The sequence below is a fragment of the Sturnus vulgaris genome, chromosome Z (assembly GCF_052056855.1).
Source record: "Sturnus vulgaris isolate bStuVul1 chromosome Z, bStuVul1.hap1, whole genome shotgun sequence".
NCBI classification, from domain to species: domain Eukaryota; kingdom Metazoa; phylum Chordata; class Aves; order Passeriformes; family Sturnidae; genus Sturnus; species Sturnus vulgaris.
In genome coordinates this window covers 59,050,482-59,073,640 of record NC_142283.1, presented here as the reverse complement: position 1 = coordinate 59,073,640, position 23,159 = coordinate 59,050,482, and the positions used below count along the sequence as shown (strand labels likewise).

At 37.3% G+C, this 23,159-nt stretch overlaps 1 protein-coding gene across 10 annotated transcripts in view; it reads left to right on the top strand.

The window, feature by feature from the left end:
• The first annotated feature begins 9,490 nt into the window (after nt 1-9,490).
• The window catches only part of AP3B1 (adaptor related protein complex 3 subunit beta 1), a 147,477-nt gene continuing 133,808 nt past the window's right edge, over nt 9,491-23,159 (top strand). For 5 of the 10 annotated variants that reach the window (XR_015799586.1, XR_015799585.1, XM_014889515.2 and 2 more), the window contains exon 1: nt 19,207-19,459. Coding sequence is in view for 8 of the 10 variants with exons in the window: in XM_014889515.2 (XP_014745001.1) it covers nt 19,287-19,459 (173 nt within the window). In the remaining 2 variants the exon portion in view is untranslated. Of the gene's footprint in view, nt 9,736-19,200; nt 19,460-23,159 lie in introns of those variants that run through there. The other 5 variants (XM_014889596.2, XM_088156865.1, XM_088156867.1 and 2 more) reach the window with 2 other exon arrangements.

The window sequence follows — 23,159 nt, the reverse complement described above, 5'->3', positions numbered from 1 at the left end:
ACACTTTTCTCTACCCAGTAAAAAAGGGTAATGGAATGCAGCTGTCTTCTTTCACTAGCATTTCATGACTCAGTCACTAATGACAAAAAGAAGGAAGAAATGCAGACATTAAAGACCATGGAAGCAGAACTTCCTAATGAAAATTATATCAAAAGGTTTGCATGACACATTGGCAAATCTTTAAATGCTGTATTAAAATTTGAAAGGAAGTATGTCTAAGACCTCTGCTACTCTTAGATGCTAGTTGCTTGTCTGATATTTGAATAATACACCTATCTTCTAAGATACTATTTCCAATGAACTTTTGTAGAAAAGCTTTCCTCATTTAAGTTCAGTTATGGAACAAACAGGTACAGAAGGTCAAATAGGATTTTGCCTCATCAGTGTCATCTTATTAATTTTTCTTTCATAGGAAAATGAATGACTGAAGTAGCTTGGAATCTAGAAACAAAACCCTGTATTGCAGTTCACTGCTTCAGAGAAAAAGGAATTTTTGTGTGATATTTGCTGTTTTGACTCAAGTGATTAGATGGAGTGAACTGCTTTGTGGAGCACTGCATCTAATAACCATGAAGCACCAAAGCATTATAAACGAGGGATTAGACAACCAGCAAGCTGGGACTTGGTGTCCCTGAGAGTAGAATAGATGGGTCAGATAGCCGTGATAGCCCTATAAACATCTTAATGTTTTTTAAAGTCTCATCACAATGGTTTGCCAGTAGAAAACACACAGGTTTTATTACAGCTTCCAAAGAAATATCAAACAAGACCTGGAGGGAAAAATATGACTGAAAACAGAGCATGCTTCTGTTTTTCTCTCAAAGAAAAAAACCAGGAAGCCTGAATAAAGTGTCAGCTTCTGTGATCAGAAGGAGATGTGTAACCTGACTTGCATCATCTTAGAAGAGAAAGCAGAAACAGGAAGGCAGCATGATTTAGTTCCCATTCTACCAGAAAACAAGTCTTTGGTAGAAGTTGAACCATTCCATTAGACAATGTACGTGCTAATTTCTTTCATACTCCACACAATTTCTCATTTTTCAGCTGTTGAACTCTGTTATAAAAGAAACATCTACACATTTATCTAGCTGCAATAGGAACAGTTAATTGAAATACATAAAATAAGAACAGATGCACCACCTCTATCTAGCCTCAGATACTTATAAGTATTACCAGAATCAGATTCTTATGGGAGAATATTAGAACAAGGAGACTATATAATGATATTTCTCTGTAATAAACTTGTGATTCAGGAACTTCCTGAGCCAGCGATATTTCAATAACCTTTGTGTTCAATAACCTTTTCTTTCATTATATGGTCTTCATATTCTTTGAACTTATGGAAACTTCTGCATCAACAGTACTTCATGGCAACTATCAAAGTACATACTCAGTTGTGCTGTAGGACAAATATCTCTTTATTTTGGACCTACAATCCACAGGTTTTATATGATAACTCCTAGCAGATGGGATAATGAGTCACATTCTCTGTGCAATTCATGACTTTATAGATACAGATCATAAACCAGAATGATCTCTATCAAATATATATTTTCTAGGCCACAGAGTTGAAGCCTATTCAGGTTTTTTCCTCTCATATATAAGTCATTCCTTATCTTGATCTCTCTATATCCTTTCAAGGATGTTAAATACATCCTCAGATACACTGAACAGGACTAACTACAAACCTGTTTATTTAAATGAAGCCTATGGTCTAAAAAAGGTTTGTGAATACACATTGAATGTAGCTTCAACAGTAGGAGCTTATACTGTGCATTATACTTCTTTTATTTTAGTCTTTAAAATAATAAATGAAAGAAATCTACTTTTCTCACATTCTTCTAAGCAAGCTCCTTTTTAAAATACAGAAAAATATGTATTTACATGATTCAGTGAGAGTAAAAAGAGTAAGTATCAGAGACATACATATTGTCATTTAAAAATTTCATTTCAACTATATTTTCTTAATTTGCATATTAATAATTTAAACTGTCTTATATGAACATTTCTATAAATACAATTCCATTTTAAAATAAATGTAATTAAAAGAAATATAATTATCAGTTTAATAATAATGATCAGAAAGTTTATTAAAATAATACATTATAAAAGGAAAATTTTCATATGTGACTATAAATTCTCTTTAATTTGAATTTCCTACTTTTTTATGACAAACAAGACATCTTGTCTGAGCAATAACCCTTAATGATAGGAAAAAACCTTAAGATTTATTTAACTACATACATGACTTAGTTTTTGAATCTCAGTTGCAGGGTCCTGAGAAGCTCTTATCTCATTCCAAAACAAACCAGAGATATTGTTCAACAGAACAAACATTTCCATGGTCTTGGGAGTGCCAGGTTAGGAATGGGTGCTATTCAGATTTGACTGAAAAGGAAGTGTCTGGCAAAAAAATGCTGGTTTGTTTGGGCTTTTTTCCCCTTGTCTGAAATTATCTTCTTCGTGTTTAGTGTTATTTCCAAGATGTTATTTCAACTTTTTCATTCCTGATCTGCCAGGAAAATAATTTATTGACCTTTTCACCCCTTTAATATACAAGTGCACTTGAGTGTAGCAATTGCTTACAGACCTTTGTCTCAGACAGTTCATCATGTTCTTTCCAGAAACTATTTAAAAATTATCACACATTTAAAAAAAACCTGTTAGATAAGTAATGGAAGTGTTTCACCCTTAGGGAAAAGTGAAGAATAACCATTTTTGGCATTATGCCTTTAATTTGTCCCTTTGTTCCTCCTCCAATGTTTCATGACTATCCTATGTTTCTCACACAAATCCTATTATGTTCTTGTTAAGAATTGTATCTTCTGTGATCACCACCTGAAAGAACCACCATAGTTTTCTGAGACTTCCTTCCTCCTTTTTGCTCATTCCAGTTTCTAAAATCAACTTTCTGCTTTTCTCTTATTTAATTCCATGTTCCACTTTATATTTTGTTTTCAAATACACCAATACATCAATTAATCAGTAATAAAATGAGTATTAGGCATAATGCGAGCCTTATACTGAATGGAACAAGGACCCCAGTGACAGAGGCTGCACAGAAGGTAGAATTACTGAACATCTTCTTTGCTTCAGTCTTCACTTCCAAGATCACCCCTCAGGAATTTTAACCCAGAAGATAGGGGAGAAGGTATGGAAAAAGAAAGATTTTCCTTTGGTTGAGAAGTATTGGGTAAGAGACCATTTAGTCAAACTTAACATCCAGAAGTCCATAGACCCTGACAGGATGTATCCATGCCTGCTGAAAGAGCTGGTGGACACCATTGTGAAATCATCTTTGAAAGGTCATGGAGATCAGGAGAGGTGCTGAGGACTGGAAGAAAGCAAAGGTCACCCTGGTCTTCAAAATGGGCAAGAAGGAGAATCTAGGAAACTACTAGCCCTTCAGCCTCACCTCAGTCCCTGGGAAAGTGACAGAGCACCTCATTCTAGAGACCACCTGTATCCACATGGATGATCAGGAGTCATGAAAGTGGAGAAATCACACTTGCTCAGCCTGATTACTTTCTACAATGAGGAAAGTACATGGATGGATGAGGGGGAAGTAATGGATATCATCTACCTCAACTTCAGCAAGTCTTTTGACACTATCTCTAATGACAGGCAAGAGCAGGGTCCTGCACCTGAGGAGGAACAACCCCAGGCACCAGCACAGCCTGAGGCTGACCTGCTGGGGAGAAGCTCTGCAGAGAAGGACCTGGGGGTCCTGGTGGACAACAAGCTGTCCATGAGCTATCAGCATGTCCTGGTGGCCAAGAAATCCAATGGTATCCTGGAGAACATTAGGAAGAGCGTTGCCAGCAAGTCACAGAAGGTGATCCTGCCCCTCAGTCATGGTGAGGATACAGCACTCTAGATGTTCTTGGCTCCTCAGGACAAGAGAGACATGGAGCTCCTGGAGCAGGTACAGCAGAGGCTACAAAGACGATGCGGGAACTGGAGCACCTCACTTATTAGGAAAGACAGAGGGAGCTGTTTTTGGTTAGCCTGGAGAAGCCTGAGAGGGGATTTACTGATGTGTAAGTACCTGAAGGAAGGCTGTCTAGAGGACGGACCAGGCTCTTCTCAGAGATGCCAAACAATAGAATGAGAGGCGACAGGCAGAAACTGGAACACAAGAGCTCTACTTGAACATGAAGAAGAACTTTTTTACTGTGAGAGTCCCTGAGACCCAGAACACGTCGCCCAGAGAGGGTATGGAGTCCAACTCTGCAGAAAAGAAATTATTCAAAAGCTGTCTGCACACATTCTTAAGTACCATTGGTCTAGGGAAGGCTGCTTGTGTAAGGAGGTTGGACTACATGACCTAGAGTGGCCCTTGCCAACCTTAGCCATTTGATGATTCTTTTTGGTTCCATCATTCTTTTTAATTCTGTGATCTCCTTAAATCGGCACTTTTTTCGCTTTTTGTGCTCCATGGGACATGAAACATGCTGTAGAAATAAGGTGGTGTTATTTTTGAAGGGCATTGTGCTCCAGCTGTGGAGGAAAGGAGCATGCTGTATTCATTCAACATCAGTAAAATCTGTTCTGGTACCACTGTAATCCATACCAGGACTCTATGTCAAGACAATCACAATGTGCTTACAGTGTTCTTGTAATACGCTAGCCTTCTCTCTGCTAATGGCCAATTTCTCATAGTTGCCTATTTTCTCTTTTCATTATTGCAAATATTGTAATTGCTGTTTATCCAGCAGTAAACTGCATTACAATCTCAATCTCAAGAACTGTAGAGGTTCTTTAGGACACATCTAATATGACTGAAAGATACAGAAACACTCTAAGAAGAACTTATAAATCTGCTGTTCTTTTTACAAATAATTATTTCTGTCAAATAACTCATTCACAGTGAACATGAATACAAATGTATATTACCTTCACTAGTGTAGTTAAAAATAGGACATGAAGGATGTGCACATACAAAAGCAACACGAATGTTGAAGTCCTTACTAAGTGTGGCTTGACTTCTTCAAAAACTCAGGATCCAGTAAGACTCTTGACGTATTCCAAGGCATGTATTTCAAGAGCAGTTTAACTCAGTGGAGTTTCTAAATAATGGCAGCACAATAAAGAAGAGATGTTAAAATAAACACTTAAACCATGTACATGTACTGCCTTCTTAAAGCATTTAATCCAAACTAGATTTAAAAGATCTTTAAATAAATATATGCTACAAGCTGTAACTATCAAACTAAAACACTAAGTAAGGTAGGTATGTTACAGTTATATAGGCACAAGGTTTTAAAAAGTTACTTCAGCTTCATTACTTAAACCAGTTAAATAATTTGTTCTAACTGCAGACTCCATGCTTCTCTAGATTAAGAAAAAGAGAAGATAAATTGGCAAATCTAAGCCTCTAATTGTTTCATTAATAGATCTAGGAGAAAACCTAGAATTTATATAAAAAAGGCCAGGCAAGACTGAATCTACAACTGGTGACTTCTTCAGAATGATAGTTGTGACTAGCTGGGGTACTTGAGAGAATCCACCACACCCTGAATGTCTTCTCCTACTTAAAACGCATCTGAGAAAAAGCCATATATTTTCATTCCTCAGGAGCAGGGTTTTTTAAAAATTAGGATATAGCGCAATAAATATTTGAACATAGTTTTCAATATTTTAAATCTATTATTTGAGGTCTGTGAGCATTCCTCTCACGGAAGTAATGGGAAATTTTTGGCAGTTGATTTAGGTTTCCTGCTTTGATATCATATTTGATAGTATGATATTAAAACATCTGGGAAGATTAAACAATGAAAAAATAACATATAATATTTTCAATAATAGTGGAAGTTTTGAAAACGGATTCACCTTCCTTTACATAGATTTTAATGACCATAAAACACACCAAGTCTGATATCAGTATAAGAGTATCACGGCACTTATTCCATTGGATACATTTGTATTTCTGTAATAGTATGAACATAATACCAATCTTTTTAATTCCAAGATATTCTGTATCTAAAAGAGAAATCAAATATTATGTTTCCAGTTCTACTAATAGGTATTAATATTAGGTAGTATTTTTCATGTTTATGCTTGAAAAAATGACAAAGAACTCTGTAACTGAAGAATTATTTTATTTTTCAAGCACTTCTGTTTTGTGTTCTAAGTTTATGATTTTTGCCTTCTACCTTTCCTATTCGTCATGTAGCTAAAATCATTATAACCATTCGAAGGAATATTAATTAATCAAGATAATATATATGTATTTATAGTGTCATTTTAGAGTTTACAGGAGAGCTGTATAAAAAAAGGAATAATAGAGAATTTGGAGTCTCCTGATTTCAAGAGTTGGTATCTGAGCTCCACTTCTGTGGATAACACAGTAGCCAGTCCTGCTAAGAAGGAATAGAGAACTGGTACTTTTGGAAAAAAAACCAACTCATTTGCTTTCATTACAATCACAAGTCTTGATTCACTTGGAGGGAGGCAGATTAAAGTATCTTTCATGCTCAGGACTAGTGGAAGCTGACTTCATGCCTCAGATTGAAAACCCATTTTTCCAGGCTGTGGAATGAGTTCTTGGTGCTTAATTTTAAAGTAACTTAACATTTCTAAATCATTACTGAACAAAAAATCGTATTATAAGAAGTTTAGATATCATTACCTATCCTTTATCAAAGACATTTACAAGTCAATACTCTTACATGTTTTTGCAGAATCTGCAATACTAGCACACTTTGCATATATGAGAGTCTATTAGCAACATACACAGTATGAGCAAAGGTTTTAGTAGCTTGACATTTCTCTTATACAGAGCTTGAATTCCGTCAAAAAATAATTTTCTTACCAATGCATCTCCCATCTTTTTCATGACAAATAACATAGTAATAATCTGAACCACAAGAGGGCACACAATAAGCATTTGGCAGCCCAGTGGCCACAAAATGCATATAACTTCGTAAAAAACACTGCAAAGTATCTTGTGTAAATGTTTCAAAAAGCCTAGAAAAGTTAATGTTTGTTGGAATTACGAAATTACAGCTTGGTGAGCAATGTAAATCTTTTTTCCCTCAAACGCATATGTATACACCACTATGCATAAGTTTTGGTGAAAATGCATATATATTTTTATGTATTTCATTTATTTATTTATAAATAAATACAGCACAGATTATTCCTGAGATAATAAATGGAAATACGTCTTCCCTTCCATCGAGCCTTAGAAATTATTTCTCAGTGCAATTAACTTCTAAAAGCTCTGTCCATACTTATATGTGTACATGTTTGTATGAGTCCACACATTGTAAAGTTGTTAACATCTATGAACGGAAAGTAAGAAACTATGTAATTACCAGACACTGGTAAACTAGGTAATTAGATTTGTGAAGATGGAATGAATAACGGAGGTGAAATCATTTCAGAAAGAAATGTAAGTGGGAAACTGAGAAGCAAAAGCCTTTTATGTTCTCTCTTTTAAGCCCTGTCTGTTAATTTTTTTATGCTGCATAAAACTTTGAAATACAGAATGCTGCAACCAATGAATGTAAGTGAAGAATTTAGATTTGTAGTAATATGTGTTTCATGATTCTGTAATTTTGACATAACTGCATACATGTAAAAATTTAATGTGCAAGTACCTTATCACTTAATGGTGATTTTGAAGACATAATTTAGACAGGAAAAGGCTCTCCATTGAACAGTTATGGCATATTTCAGGTTAAAACTACATCAAGAACTGATAGCAGAAGCTCACAGCTAACATTCCTGATAGGAATTTTCAATTACACTTAATAAACCTTCAGATAATATTTCTTTTCTCATTTTCAAGACCCTTTCAAGCTCTGCATCACTATTTCCTTCTCTTCTCATATCACAGTTCCATGATCATCCACCTCAATAGCCATTTGTCTTATTTTTGCAATTGGTACTCCCACAAATTACTCTGATGTTTTACAAGTCTATTGTTTCCTTTTTCCATTTACTCGAAGATTACTTAAGTAGTACACGTGATAAATACTATGTAGTAGATATACATGGTAAAAAACATAGTTTTTTGTACTTAAGGAGTTTCTTAGTGCTAATACAGCCTTATTTTATAGATTTATACAAAGAAGCAAGCAGTTTTAACCTCTTGCCTCAGAGAACAAGTAGATAGTCTTAAAAGAAACTAGGTCTGTCTTACAAACTGCTGACTTGGCCTCCTATAGATTGCCTGCTCTTACACTATATGTGCCTGGTACACAAATAAAAGACATACCTAGCAACCTCTTCATGTAAACAAAACCATGTTTGGAGTCAAAGTTCAAGTGCTGTCTCTGTTACAATTTGAAATAAATAGGCATCATCTGAAAAACAGACAATTTCTGGACTGCTGACCGGAATTCTCAGATCTTTCTGTAGAGAGACATGGGTATCCATTTTTGTCTGGTTCAGACCCAATTCTCCACAAGCCTACTCTGGCTTTTAATCCTTTAAAAATCAGAATGTAGAATCCTCTCTGACTTTCTATGATTGAGAGGTGTCTGCCTCAAATCAAATCACTGGATGAGTATCAATAGTTCCTGTGCACTTTATGGTAGTAATAATAAGATATTTCTCTCTACAGGGAAAGAAAACTATGATGACTGTTACTGTAAACAATACAAAAGGCAGCACAAAAATGGAAGTCTAAAAAATCAACAGGTAAAGTGGAAATGGTCAAGAATATTCTCACTGGGACTTTTAAAATCTAATCCATGGCTTTCAAAAAAAAAGTGCTACACAGAAAAAGAAGCTGTGAGAGATCATAAAAAAATTAAACCAGTGGCACCCATAGAAGGCAGCTATTGAAAACAGCTATCTTTACAGCAGTCCTATACTCTTAATGAATCCTTTACTGGCAAATCCTATTTTAAACAGTTTATTTGCTTTGTATTGTCTCAGTTTCAATCAGCAAAGTACAAGTTGCTGAAAAGCAAGCAAGTAAAAACGTTGCTTCAGAGGAATATAACAATACTTCCCAATTTATTTTTTTTCTCTGCAAGACAAAAACTATTGATTGTGAACAGATAACCTTTTGGAAATGAGTTCAGTTCTAAGGACGAAAAGGTTGCAGTCCACTAGCATATGTCAGGAGATGGATTGGAGGGTGTTTTAATGAACACAGATTACTCCTGAGAGACTAGGGGAAAGATGCACGTAGGGAAACAGGATTCTAAAATGAAATTAGGAGAAACTTCCCTCAGAAGACTTCTAACTAGCCTCTGATATTTCTGGCCTCTGATATGTAAACAGCTGTTTCTTGTCTAGGTTTCCTTACTTCTACTATCAGCGTGGAGTACCGGCATCCAACATGGTCACTAGAAGCAACAAACGGGCTGACGCTCTAGAGCAGGCTTTGCTCTGTTTTAAGGGGACAGCAGAGTTCCGTGCAGCGCCCTCCGAGGCGCGCTCAGTCCCTCCCCCGGCTTTTCCCCCGGCTTTTCCCCCGGCCCTTCCCCCGGCCGCGGGGCCGCGGCTCCGGCCGCACGTCCGGGCCGGGCCGCCCCGCCCCCGCCGCGTGACCGCCCCGCTTCCGGGACAGCTCCGGGCCGGCAGCTCCGGGGGTGCCGCGACGGCAACTTTGGTGGGGCGGGCGGGCAGCGGCGGCACCACCACCATGTCCGGCAACGGGCTCACTTACAGCGAGCAGGGAGGAGAGGCGGCGCCCGAGCTGGCGCAGGAGGCGGCGCCCACCGTGGCCCCCTCGGCTCCCGCGGCCTTCGGGCTCTTCAGCAGCGACACCAAGAAGTAAGGGAGCTCGCTGGGCTGTGGGGCGGGCGGTGCTGGGCTGGCGGGGCATCCCACGGACAGGGACAGTGCCAGGGCCCCGGCGGGGAAGCCGCGACTTCCCGCTTGACTCCTCTCGTGACTCCGCGGAAAAGTTCGCTTGCTTACGTTTAAAGTGTGCATAGATAGTGGGTTATCTGTAAAGTATTTCTTTTGGTTTGTTTGAAAAGCTCCTTATTGTTTCTTCTCTGTTCCGACAGCTACCCGCGGTGGAATTGTCCTAATTTTTCCTTCAACGGTGTATATATATAAAGTGTTTGTAAAAAAAAGTATTTGTGGGAGTTACGGTTGGAAATGTAGTGGATGAGGGCGAGGTGGCCAGCTCGAAGTGGGTGTTAACAATGTTAACAGTGTCTTGGTCAGAAGTCAAAATGAGGAAATGGAGAAGGTTAAAAAAATCCAGCCAAGTGAACTGGTACAGAACGCTTTCGGCTCCTTAAAATAAAAGTGGATTGGAGAGAAAGAATGTCCAAATGAAAAGATCAAAAGGTTTGGTAAGCTGGAATTGTATTCTACAACAAATTGGAAATCTATTCCAAGAGCAACCAATAAAAAGCACCATAAACTTAAGGTCTCATGTACATTAGAAAATCAATTGCTGCATCTTGAGTTTGATTGTTCTGCACAAGGAGAACATCTATGCTCTGGAAACCTCAACTGATGTGTTTATTTGTGAGCCACAGCAGAGTAAATCACAAAACCATGAAGCTGCTGGCATTCTAATGCTTATCTGTATGAAACAGTAGCTGATGGGCCTCCTCAGTTTGCCAGATGAGTCTCATTGCTTTTTCCACTTCAGTTTTGCTAAATACTTCACTTTTTCATTCTGTTCCAGTTCAGGTTTTCATTGCTATAGTATAAATGTGCTTCTGTGGGCCCTTGTGTTTTAGCTGATATACATTGTTTGCACCCTTCTTTTTTTGTCCCTTTCCATAGAAACAATTTGGTGCTTTATTTCTAAACCATTGTTTTGCTACTTTCTTTTTTCCACGGGGTGAAGGATAGCCTGTTCATTGATCATGACCATAATTTTCTAGATCATTCATAAACTTAGGAGTGTTTTATAGGTGAAGTATAGCTCTCTCTTTTATTAGATGCAGGAGCTGAAGAGCGTGATTCTACCCAAGGCTCCCCAGTCATCACAGGGAAATACAGCTCTGGGGCCCTGAGATATTTTGTACATGTGTATGTTTATGGATGTTCTTTAGTATGGAAGAACCACAGCAGCCTGTGATTTGTGAACATGCCAAATTAATTAATTACTCCACTAGACTTGCTCTTACACTTTCAGGAGTGTAATCCTCTAAAAGAATGACTTGACAGGAAAACAGACATTGCTGTCTGTGGTCTTTTGTAGCTGACAAGCAAATCCTTGCTGAAGTAGGGTGTTACTCACAATTCACTTAACCAGGAAAGTGTTAAGCTGAAGTGAATTGCGTTAAGCTCTGAGTATGGATTGGGTAGTTGAGGAACAGACACTGTGCAGGGAAGATGATTTGTGTAATGTGAAAATCTGTGTAGTGTGAAAAAGCAACTGGACTGCGAGTGAGGGTTATTGTTAGAAAAGCAGACTGTATTGCATTCCAGTTGGAAAATGCAGTAGTCATTCATCAAGTGTATACATTGTATTTCTAATAGTTCACTGCAGTAATAGTGCAAAACTTGCTCATCAGAAGGCAGTATAAGAGAATACAGAGAAGTGCAATATGTGTCCTTGCATCTTGTGCATGAAGGCGTGGGTTTAGTGAAGTATTCCACTGGTGAAATGAAAATTACTTTTAGAGTTTTATAAAGGTTGTTTGCTGATCTCTCTAGATTGTCTCTCATCAATGCTGATATGTCTGATATTATTATGTTGTTTCAGTGCTTGGCAAACTTTTTTTGTTGTTGAGGAAGGGGGATTCTTCCTTAGGTCTACTGATGATATAAGAAATACTCCTTCTCAGCAGAGGGATACATATATAATTTGTGGCCCAGAATATTATTACAGTAACAGCTGGACTAGAACCCTGCACTTGCCTGCTGCCAGTCAATCAGAAAAATTTAATGTAGTTAATGTATAAGTATCAAGATAACACTTTATTGAAAAAGTTCCAGTCTCTTTTCTTTGTGTTGTCTGTCTTCTCCAGTTTGTCATGAAGAAGTAAGCCAGAATGGTGATGAAGATAGTGAAGTTGTTAGGATAAGATGTCTCCGATCTTGTGACAGAAGGGCCCACACAGTGGCACACAGAGGCACAAATAAGTATTGGTGGACTTAAATCTGAAATCCAGAGTTGGTCTAATATAAATTTTTTGTCCTGTTTCGTTTCTCACATTTTGGTAGGACTACTCTGCTGAAGTTCGTCTCATCAAAAAGCTCTGAGCATCCCTCGGTGTAAAAGCCTATGTGTCATTCTCCTGCTAAAGCTGCCTTTTTTACCTTTAGCATTCAATGACCTATCCACTAACTTTCAATTACAAATATAATTTCAATTCAATTAGTGAACACCGTATTTTCGGTACGTGCTTGTGCTGTGGTTTGGTTCAAACATGTGCTATCAGTATTAAAAATATCTTGGTTCCTCAAAATTTCTGTCCTGGTGACATCTTAATTCTGACAAAATGTAAAGTTTTACTGTTAGAAGATTTAAAGATAACTGTTTATTTCATGATATTTTATCTTAATATAAGCAAAGTGCATTATGTTGCACACACCATGTGCAAACATTCTATCTCATTAGATAACACACTGTATGTATCCACTGCAGAGAAAGAAAATAGAAAACATAAAAATGCAACTGTGGTCTGCTTCTGTGAGATGACTGTACCTGTTCGGGACAAAAGAGAGGAGGAAAGGAAGAGAGTTTTCTAGTCTCTCTGTAGTATTACAACATGTACATAAGAAACTGATTCCTTAAACTGAAACTGTTCTTGAATAAGAGATTTCATAACAAATGTATTATACTGGTGCTAGCTTTTTCTGTGAGTATTTAATCCTGACTAAAGAGGCAAATAAAACTTGTGGTTTTGTATGTATTGCTTTTAAAGCCTTTGGTTAGTTAGATGAATGAAGGGGGATCTGGTGTTCAGAGAATGGAATTTTTGCATTCATTCTCTTAAGCATCTCAATAACAAAATAATTGAAAGATCTTATATACCTGAGATGAGTCAGTCTGAACCTTCTTGTGTGGAAATTGCATGATTGGAGATGCATGTTGCTCTTCTTTCTCTCTTCCTCTTTCATACTTGTCACATGAACTGGCATGTATGGTATTCCTTTATACAACTTGTATATTTATGTTTTAAGAATCTGTTAATGTGTCCGGGTTGGTAGTTTGCTTCCTGTCTTTGAACTGGTTGTATCCTAGATAGTCACATGTCCCACGTGTTCCAAAAAGAAGAAAAAGAGTCAGATTCTAGTCCCCAGAGTAATGGAAACAGTCTGCAGAGAAGTCTTTGCCCATAACAGAAGTTTTCAGCAGAAAATTTGTAAGAGCCAATGGGTTATGTGAATCTTGCGGACAAGCTGCATCCAGCAAGTGGTCCTCAAGCTAATTCTCCGTGTTCTAGATTGATGGACTCCATGCAGTAAGCACTGCCTAGTTGGAGTCTCAAAATCTCCTATTTAGTGTAGAGAAATACTGTGTGATTCACATCACCTAAGTTAATGGAATATTTTTATGGTTACATTATGCTTTATTGCATTATTATTGCTCTAAGTGGAGGAGTGAAAATTCTAGCCACCTTACAACATGTAAGAGTACCTGGAGAGCTAATTAGAAACACAGAATCCCTGTTAATTGCATATATTAGGGTACAGCTTTAACTGCCTACAGTTAATTGCAGGTGGACTGAGGATTTTCATCTATATTAATTGCATTTTAAACAAATCTTGCCTGCATGTAAAATTAAAATATAATAATGTTTGGTACTTGGAAATGTACAATTTCAGCAATAAAACCAGTTATTGCTTTATCTGATAAAATGTAAAAACTTAGAGGTGAACCATAGAAGTAACATCAGTAGATGTCAATTGTTAAGTATGGTATTGAAGCGGATGGCAAAATTTATAACACACATTTTCAAATTTACTGATTTGCGTCTTTAAACTGTATTTCTGCCAAGCAAAATACGTTTGTAATTTATTAGATTTTTTTGTTGCGGGTCTGGCTTACATGTTTTGTTGAATCATTCGTCAGAAAGCTCGGCAGTGCTGCAAACTCATTTTTCTTTGCAGAGATTTGCAAGCCTGTTTTGCAGAGAGCTGAAGGTGGTGATTTCATTAAGATACTCATTCCCCAATTCTCTGTGCAGAAGACTTTTCCAAACCCATCGGAGCTAAAAACTTGCTTTCAACAGCTGCCAGAGGTGTTCTTGGAGTCTTAAATTGATCTAGTTTTGTGTTGGCATATTCTGTTCAACCAGTCATGGAGAGATTGTACATAGATTGCCATTTGTGAAATTCTTGGAGGAGACTCCAGCTCTAATATTCAAACTTGATGCATCCACTAGCTCGTTGGCACAACTACTTTCATTCTCCATCTGTTAAAATGGCCCTATGCCCACCAATATGGTGATATGCCAGTTTCAGTAGGATGTACAACTGAGCGAAGATGAATGGTTTGGATGAACTGATGAGTCTACAAGATAAAATCTGAGCCCTCTAGTCAGTACAAGGACAGGAACTAAATGCAGTGTACAAATGTGGGCATACTATTGCAGAACACTTCTCCAGCTGAAATCTGTCAGATCTGATGGGAAGTGATACACAGTGAATATGTTCTTATTGCCATGAACTTGGCACGTATGAGGAAGCAAGCAATGAACTGTTGATTTGCTGTGGCTCTCTGTAATGTAGTCACTGTATTTTTTGGGGCTTTTTATTTGCTCAGAAAGGCAAGTTTTACAGTTTAAGGTCTTCACTATGGTTTCTGCGTATTTTCTGCGTTGTCATGTATTTGCCTTAGACATTTGCTTTGATCTGCATCCTGAATGGTATTAAATTAACTGTTTGGTTTATTTATAATAAATGGTATTAAGTAAACTTACAAGGCTGAAATTCCACGTTTTTAGTTCTGCTTTTTTTCAAGGCTATCCTTGTCTGTGCTGCCCCTTGGTAGTTTTGATACTTGGAGGAAACCAGAATGGTTTTGGCATTCTGCCAGAACACGATCAGTATTATAATGCTGTTAAACAGTGTTTCTGAAACCTGGACATACATGTAAATATACTAGCACTGCATAGGTTCTGGCAACACCACCTCTGTGATAGTATCTTTCTAATAAGGCTTTTCCCACCATTTTTGGGAAAGCTGGAAACATTAGGAGTTGGACTCAATGATCCTTGTGGGTCTGTTCCAGCTGAGAATATTCTGTGATACTTCTTCTCATTTTCTTATAATCCCTTCACAACTATCAAGTGCTTCAAAGTGATCTACAAATGTCTGCATATTCTGAGCACTAGCCTCAAGATAGGCTCTAAGTTGATGCAACCTTTTAAGTGGCAGCATCACAGTCAATGACACTCTTTCAGCCTTTAGAAAACTGTCTTCCACTGAGGAGGATTTCTCTGTGGCAGAAGTTTCCCTGCAGTATTGGTGGTGTGGGTACTATCAGAAATGGTTATATGCAGTGCAATTGCACGACTGAATCTTTTCATCCTTTCAGACAACATTTCTTGTTGCTGGGTGAAATTGTGTCTGTAGCTATTTTACTGACAACAGATAATCTTAGCTCAAATCACAGTCTGATCCAGAAGGGATTTCAAACTGCTTTATCATACTAGCTGCCATCTGGTTAGAGCTTTTGAAATATAGGTAGTTGACATATCTGCCTTGATGGTGGTAATAGCAGAAACTTAGACGTTTTGATGCACTGAGTTGCTCAAGTATTGCTCAGGTACTATCTATTCACAACAGAGAACTGGGAGATGCTTTATTTAGCTTTTAACTTTATACTTTCCTGTTTCCTCCACGAGAAGGAAAGACTATAACTAACTATCCAGATTGCAAGTGCTTTGAGAAATCAATGGCAAAGTAACAATTAAATGAGTTAAATTATGCTTCTGGTCAGACTATAACTGGTTTTGTTTTCTGTGGTTCTCATCCTTACAGGATACTGTAGTTATCCTGGTTTGCCTCTAGTCTACCCTTTAAAACTATTGAGCTTGCTTTTTGCGTAATGTGCTTCTTTTTCAGATTGAAAAATTAGGAGTGGCTGAAAAATAAACAAATTTTTATCTCAATTTCTGTTTAAACCATAGAACAGCTACACTCATAGCCATGTGGTTCAAGGCCTCCTTGAATTAGCAGTTGAATAGCAGTTGAATTCTATGTTGTGAATTAAAAATAAATAGTGTTATAATGGAAGAGGGTGGCAGTACTGAACAGCACCACAAGATGTCATTCGAACAGTTTGTAGCATAGACCAAAACACAGTGGAATTCAGATTTCTTAATTTCCTGCTAGAAGAAAACTCTAAATCAACAAAATAAACCCAAATTGCAGCATGTATTTGCTGCTAGTTAAGCTTCTGTGTTTTATGGGTCTGAAATCAATTTGCAATTCTTCTTTAAATGTTAAATTCAAACTTGTTTAGAGTTTATACAATTGCATGAACTAGAATAAACCAATTTATTTTAAGGATTTTGCAGTGCCAGTAAAATGTCAAGAAAAAAATTAATTTTTTCAAGAAATGGGGGACATTCCCTAGGACTTCATTGCTACTCAGGTGCCAAGAGCAAAGGTTACACTGCTCTGTCATTTTCTGCTTCAAAATTGGTAACGTTCACACTATTTTGAATTTTATGTTGAAGGCCAAAAAAAAACAATTTTAGTATGCTGTCATTAAAACTATGTCCTGCCAACCGAAGTCTCCTGAATGCAAGAACAGTGCAATTGATATTGTATAACTGAAATTGTGCAGTGGATGGAAAATTTGAAACAAGAAATGCATTGTTAAAACTCAACTGAGTGAGACGTTTGTAACTTCTGTTCTATACGAGCTTTGTTCCATAATATTAAAACTGGTGAAGCTTGCTTCCTCCCCAGTGGTGGATTTGTCTGCCGTTTCCTGTATCTTGCCTTGCAGTGCAATAGTGCTGTACTTATATATGAAGACCGTCTGTCTCACTAGGGTTTATTTGTTTAGAATTCACTCTCCTTTCCTTGAGGGGATTACAGCTGTTCTCAAGGCTGTTGTTGCATTGCTAGTTGAGTTTCAATTGCAGTTTTGATAGTCATGAACCTTCTACTTTATTACAAAGAAGGCTCATGATTAGTGTGTGACTTCTTTCAGTAACTGGCATGTCAGAACTGTAGCAAAACTTGAAAATCGATGGGTTTAATCTTACGGTGTTGCTAAAACCAACAGAAAATAAATGCGTATTTTACCAGAGTGGAGCAAGTGTTTTCTTAATAATAGTTGTTCACAGCATGGTGATGCAACGACAAGTGACATGCCGCAGATTCTGGATTAATATTTTAGTATTACTAGAAGTTTGTCATAGTTCCTATGGAGAGACAAAGTAATAGGGAGAGGAGCAGATTTATTGCTGACATAGCTGTTTAAACCTCAGTGATGTATAGCTACACCTACCTTTTTTTTCTGTAGAAGTGGGTAACATTGCTCACTGGAATCTGTAATCCTAGTCTTAATCTCAGCAAGATGCTAGTTTTAGTGACGAAGTGTGCGCTGATAGTAGTATGGCATATTCAGAATTTTTCTTTGGATGCTCTTTGCCATAATCAACGTGCAAAGTAAGGTTATCAAAGTGTTTTCTGGCATAGAACTCCAGGCTGTTAAAGCATAATCTTGTGACTCAAGATCTAAGGTTGTTTTTGGTCTTTTCTTTTGTTCCTTACACTCCACACAGTTACCACACCCCTACCCCCACCATCCCCTTTTATCTTGGGCCAGTTGCAAGGATTGTGGCTTATTCCTTTTTTAGTGGCAGGGGAATAGAGGGCACAAGAAAGAACATGAGAACTAGAAAAGATTAACTGGTGTTTTTTGTTTGCTTTCTGATAATAACATCTATAAGATTAATCCAGACTCGTAGGTTTGTCACTGGTCCTATGATATCTATGCCCTTATCGTATCCACAAATAGTGCAAAGGTATGAAGAAAGCAGTGTTTTCATGTAGAAAATAAAAATGTAGTGTATATATCTTCAACGCTGCAAGTGTAAAATATAAAAATATAGAAGAAAGTTAGAAACTACTACCTTTGCTTAACATTCAACCAGTGTTTCAAGAAGAACATATTATTTTGGATGTGTTTTGCAGCGTCCGTCATGTTGTGTCATTGTAGATCTGTCATGTGTGATACTTGCCACGAAAGTTAGGTGATGAGTTTGCATTTCTAATTTACACTCCTTTAGCTTTCAAATTCTAATACTGAGGAATACAAGTCTGTGGTGGTAAAGATTACAAAGGCAGCTGGGAACTGATTTTCTTAATATATTAATTATTGACTTGCCTTTTATGGTAGATGCTGTACAAATACTAAAGATCATAGTACATACTCAACATTTCATATGAGTATAATATTTCAAATTATAGACTATACCAGTGCTTTCAGCTTGAAGCCTTTGAGGACAGTGAGCCTATATTGAAATAGATGTTAAGACACTGGATTGTGGCTTGGGATCTCAAGGGAAATCTTGTTTTGTTCTTAGAATATATCACTGGGCAGACAGGTGGGAATCTTCTTGGTTTTGTGGTTTTTTTTGCTCTTGGAAAGTCATTTTACCTCTTCTTACTGTTAGGAAAAATGGCTGAGACTGTATATTTATACTCTGGCGGAAGTTGGGTGGCTTTTGCATCTGCTGTTGTTGGGACCTTTACTTTCCTGATTCATATAGCTCCACATAATTTGTCAACTATCAGATTAGGCTTCTTTAAACCTGGTGTTGCTCCTGTAGTAATAGAATTTATATTTCAATCATCTGTAGTATGTACCTCACTCTGTAAAGGTAGATTATCTCTGAAAGCTTTAGCAGTGAGAGGCAAAGGTATTGATGCAGCTGGGGGTTGCTTGCATTTTCCTGAGCCCCTGGCAAGTGGAGATAAGTGATAAAGAAAGTATTTGTCTAGGACTGTGTATTGAGGAGCTGTCACCTCAGCATAACTAATGAGTATAGAAACACGAACTCTAGGGTGACTGCAAAGCTTACATTTATGCTTTCTATTTTGAGATATTTTATTTAAGGATTGAAATTTCCTTAAAACTTCTTAATAATCAAAAGATGAAAATATTTTTACTGTAAAATTAACTGTATTACAGAAGACTGAAATGTATTTGCCTTTGCCATTGTTCATTGAGGCTGCTGATAAGAGTGTTTTTGGAGGGAAATGACCTTTGAAATCTGCATACAGTATTTGTTTCTGGAAGTTAAAACAGCAAGGGAGTGGGTATCCTGTTACTTTGTAGGATTTTATTTTTTTTAAAGTAGACCTCACTCTTGGCAGGCAAGCTTGGTTGTGTGCAGTAATTTTTTTTACTGTTTTTTTAACATACTTCGCTTAAAAGAATGGAACAAAACTCCACAATGCTGGGCAAAATAATTGAGGTGTCTTGCACTATTAAGTCTGCTCTTAAAGGGAAAAACTTTGACATAACACTGAAACCATGTATAACGGTAGAAGAAAAAAGGCTTGCTGCTGCTGGTGATCCGTGTGGCTGTATGGAGCAATATCTTACTCTGTAAGTATCTAACATTTGCTAATCCTGGATTATAATTTGTAGAAAATATTTTTAAAAACCCAAGAAAACATCAGTTAAAGTAACAATTAATTTCCAGATGGATTCATCAAGAACTTCTTGTTTAATTCCTATTTTTCTTTCTTTATTTTTTCCTGCTTCTTTTCTCTTACGGAAACAAGGCTGGCTGAAAACAGGTCTTCATATATAAATTTCTGTGGTTTATATCTTCCCAGCTAGCAGTTCAAAATGCTTTAATTTTAAGTGTATGATAGAATATTTTCTATAAGCATTTAGAAGTACAGTTCATCATTAAACGTTTCTTCTGCCTTCACATCTTAAATTCACCTTTTTATTTTTTCTAGTTATTTGTTACATTCTGGGACACAGTCTTCAGCATGTACTTGGATCTTGTTCTGTGTAACTTCCTCTATTTTTGCTACTTGATCCTCAAGTTCAAATTATTATTTCCACATTTTCCATTTTGTTGACTTTTTTTGTGTGTGTGTTTGTTAATTAGTATTCGACCTTCTATTGGTTAATGCATTTCTCACTTCTCATGATAACTGGTCCACATGCTCAGCCATTCTCTTATTCTGGGTTAGTGGTTTTTTAAGACGGTGGGTTGTGGTCACAGTCTCCCCCTGCCAGAATTGCCTTTTACCCAGTTGGAGCTGATTCCACACTGTTGTTGAGTTGTCTTTATTAGTTTCCTCCTTGTCTTGGGGGTTCTGCAAAACGTCCTTGTGGCCCATAAATTTTGCATTCCTTGCCCGCCCTCAGAGGTGCATCCTTCTTCCCAAGCTTTGCTAATCTCACCTAGGGTTTGAGATCATTGAAACACGTCAAGCCCCAAACCTTAACAAGGCAATTCTACAGACAATTAATTTGTCCTTCTGACACACAGACCTCACTTCGAACTCGCTTGTTAGCTGCTATCCAGTTCATAGATTGAATTTCGTTTGTTGTTGATTAGGCTTGAAAGTATACAAAGATGAAACATCAAAGAACATCCTTTCTTAAGAAAATTTTTATTTATTTCACATTTTGCAGCAATAGTAGGAAACTAGAAGTAGGAACATAGGACTAAAAGCAATTTTCTAAATCAAGTCCTGTCTTTTGCTGTGTAATTTTTCTTACCATGTCATGGGGATTCGTGAACAGGTAAGAATTACAACTTCAGCAGAAGGAATTAGAGGTTTCTAAATTTCTGTATCCAGCTAGAGCAAAGTCTCAGGCAAGGTACTTCGAGCTGATCAAAAAGAACTGAGACTTACTTGGTATCCTGTGAAAAATAGAAGGGTATGAATGGTCAGGAAAATAAGCTGTTCCTGTGGACAAGAGTGATGGGAATAAAGAGAGCTGCCAAAAATTAAATCAAAGCTATGTTTCCTGAAAAGTTAATTGCAAATGGAACTATACAGAGGGATTGAAAAGTAAAAAGCCCAAATTAACAATATTTTATGTACAGCCCCAAATCAACAAATACTTTATTTCTGATATAAAAAAATAAAGATACAGATCTGAGGGGAAAACATGGAGTGACTAAAAGAAGTGTGATGATGTAGAGGTGAATAGAGCATCTTTGAGTGAAATCAGAAAAATGTAGAGCTTAATGTAGAGAAAGTTGTGCCTTTATTCTGGAACAGGAATGCAGACAATAGGAAAATGTGTGGCATCACAGGATTAGTTATTTTTAACAGACCTGTCAGCCTTGAGTGGTGTTACAGAAAGAAGGTACGTTGGATGTTACCACTTCCTATGAAGAAGGTGTCCAGCTATAGACTTACTAAGATGATATTAGCAGTATGTAAAACTCCAGGACAAAATTGAATGGGACATATAATTTAAATGACCACAGTACACAACCAAACAAATGTAGCAATAGAAGACTGACCTTACAGATCGTCGAACATGTCCAAAAGTAACTAAAGACAGTAAAAATCTTTGAGAGTGAGGCAGACAAAATAGGGAGTTACCAGTGATATTTGGGAAGTGGTACTACAGCAGACAAGGAAATGGAATACTTCGTTCTTTTTTCTTTTTTTTTAAAGATAATAATTAAATACTAAGCTGACAAGTAAAGAAAATATTGACAGTATAGGGAATCTGTAATAGGTTGCTCCAATTACTTCATTAAACACTTGGTTTTGAAAAGGGTCTTAGACTTAAATTGAAGTTGCATGTAGGTATCCTGAATTTTACATGCTTAGTTTAGTAGGAATTGTCTTGATTGTTTTGTTGGTTTTTTTTTTTCCATCTAGTTGCAGTTCTTACATGGATGTATACTGAAATGTGGGCAATGTGGATTTCTTGTGGAGAGGTACAAAGCAGATGCAGTACTGGTTCTGAAAATACGAGGAAATTTCTGTTAGAGTGATTCTGTCCCTTGCAAGTTGGAAAAATTCCGTTTAAGGGCTTAGGACCAAATTAATGACAATGTTTTGTCTCATTGTAACTAATTTCAGCTTTAGCTTACACTCTTTTCTTTCCCACATGAAATTCTGAGGGCAGTGATAAATTGGAATATATCCAGGTCCTGCATTCACTTTTGAAGTCTTGTCTGGTATATTTGGTCTGGCTGAGATGGAATTTTTTTTCCTTGCAGCAGTCTTCATTATGCTGTGTTTTATATTGGTAGTGAGAAGGGTGTTGGTAACACACCAGTGTTACAGGTATGCTGAGCAGTGCTCACACAGTAGTCAAGACTGTTTCTCCAATATCCCCCTTCACTAGTAGCCTGGGGGTGGGCAAGACCTTGAAAGGACGTGTAGCCAGGACTCCTGGCCCAGGCAGACCAAGAGATATTCCATACCATATGATGGCTGGTCATCAGTAAAAGTGATGGAGAAGAGTGGACATTCTTTCTTATGGTGTTGGTTTTCCAGAGCAACTGTTCTGTGTACTAAAGCCCTGCTTCCTGAGAAAGTGGCTGGACACCCCTTGCTGACATGAAGTAGAGCATAAATATTTTGTTTTCCTTTGCTTCTGCATGCAGATTTTGCTTTATTAATCTGTCTTTATCTTGACATATGAGGCTTTTTCCATCCTATTTTCTCATCCCCATCTTGCTTCAGGAAGGGAGTGAAAGAATGGCTTCACGGGCATCTGGTGTCCCGCCATGGTCAACCCACCATGTTGACTTTCACTTGTGTGGAAGTTCAAAGGATTTATAAACTTGGAAAGTCTTCAGAGTTCTTTGGAATACTGCAGGCGTCTCAAGTTTCTATTTGCTTGTATCTTTCAGTAAATCGGCACTCCAGATGTTACAAAAAAAGTGTTTCTTCAGAGAATCTTTTTTGTAAACTTTCGTAGTCTGTAAGTGCAGTTAGACTGTGATATGTTTGCATCTAAAAAGCCAAGCAGGATGAAGTTGCTTATTAGTGGCAGCTAATGAAAAGCAGTATCTACAAGAGAATATTCATATTAACTTGATATTTTTGTGGGAGAATTTTATTTCAGTCGTAAAAAGTGCTTGGACATTGTATGTGTCTAATCATTCGGCTGTCTTAGTTTTACAGCTTGTAGAACATACAAGATCTGAGGCTTTTAATCCTGAGGGTAGGGGACAGTAATTTACAGTCCAGAAAGGCAGGCAGGAGCACAAGGTTATATCCCTGATTTTTGGTGAAATTCAGAGCATACTGAAGTCTGGGCTTTTCAGTGACTTACATAAGCTGATATTGTATTTTAATACAAACAT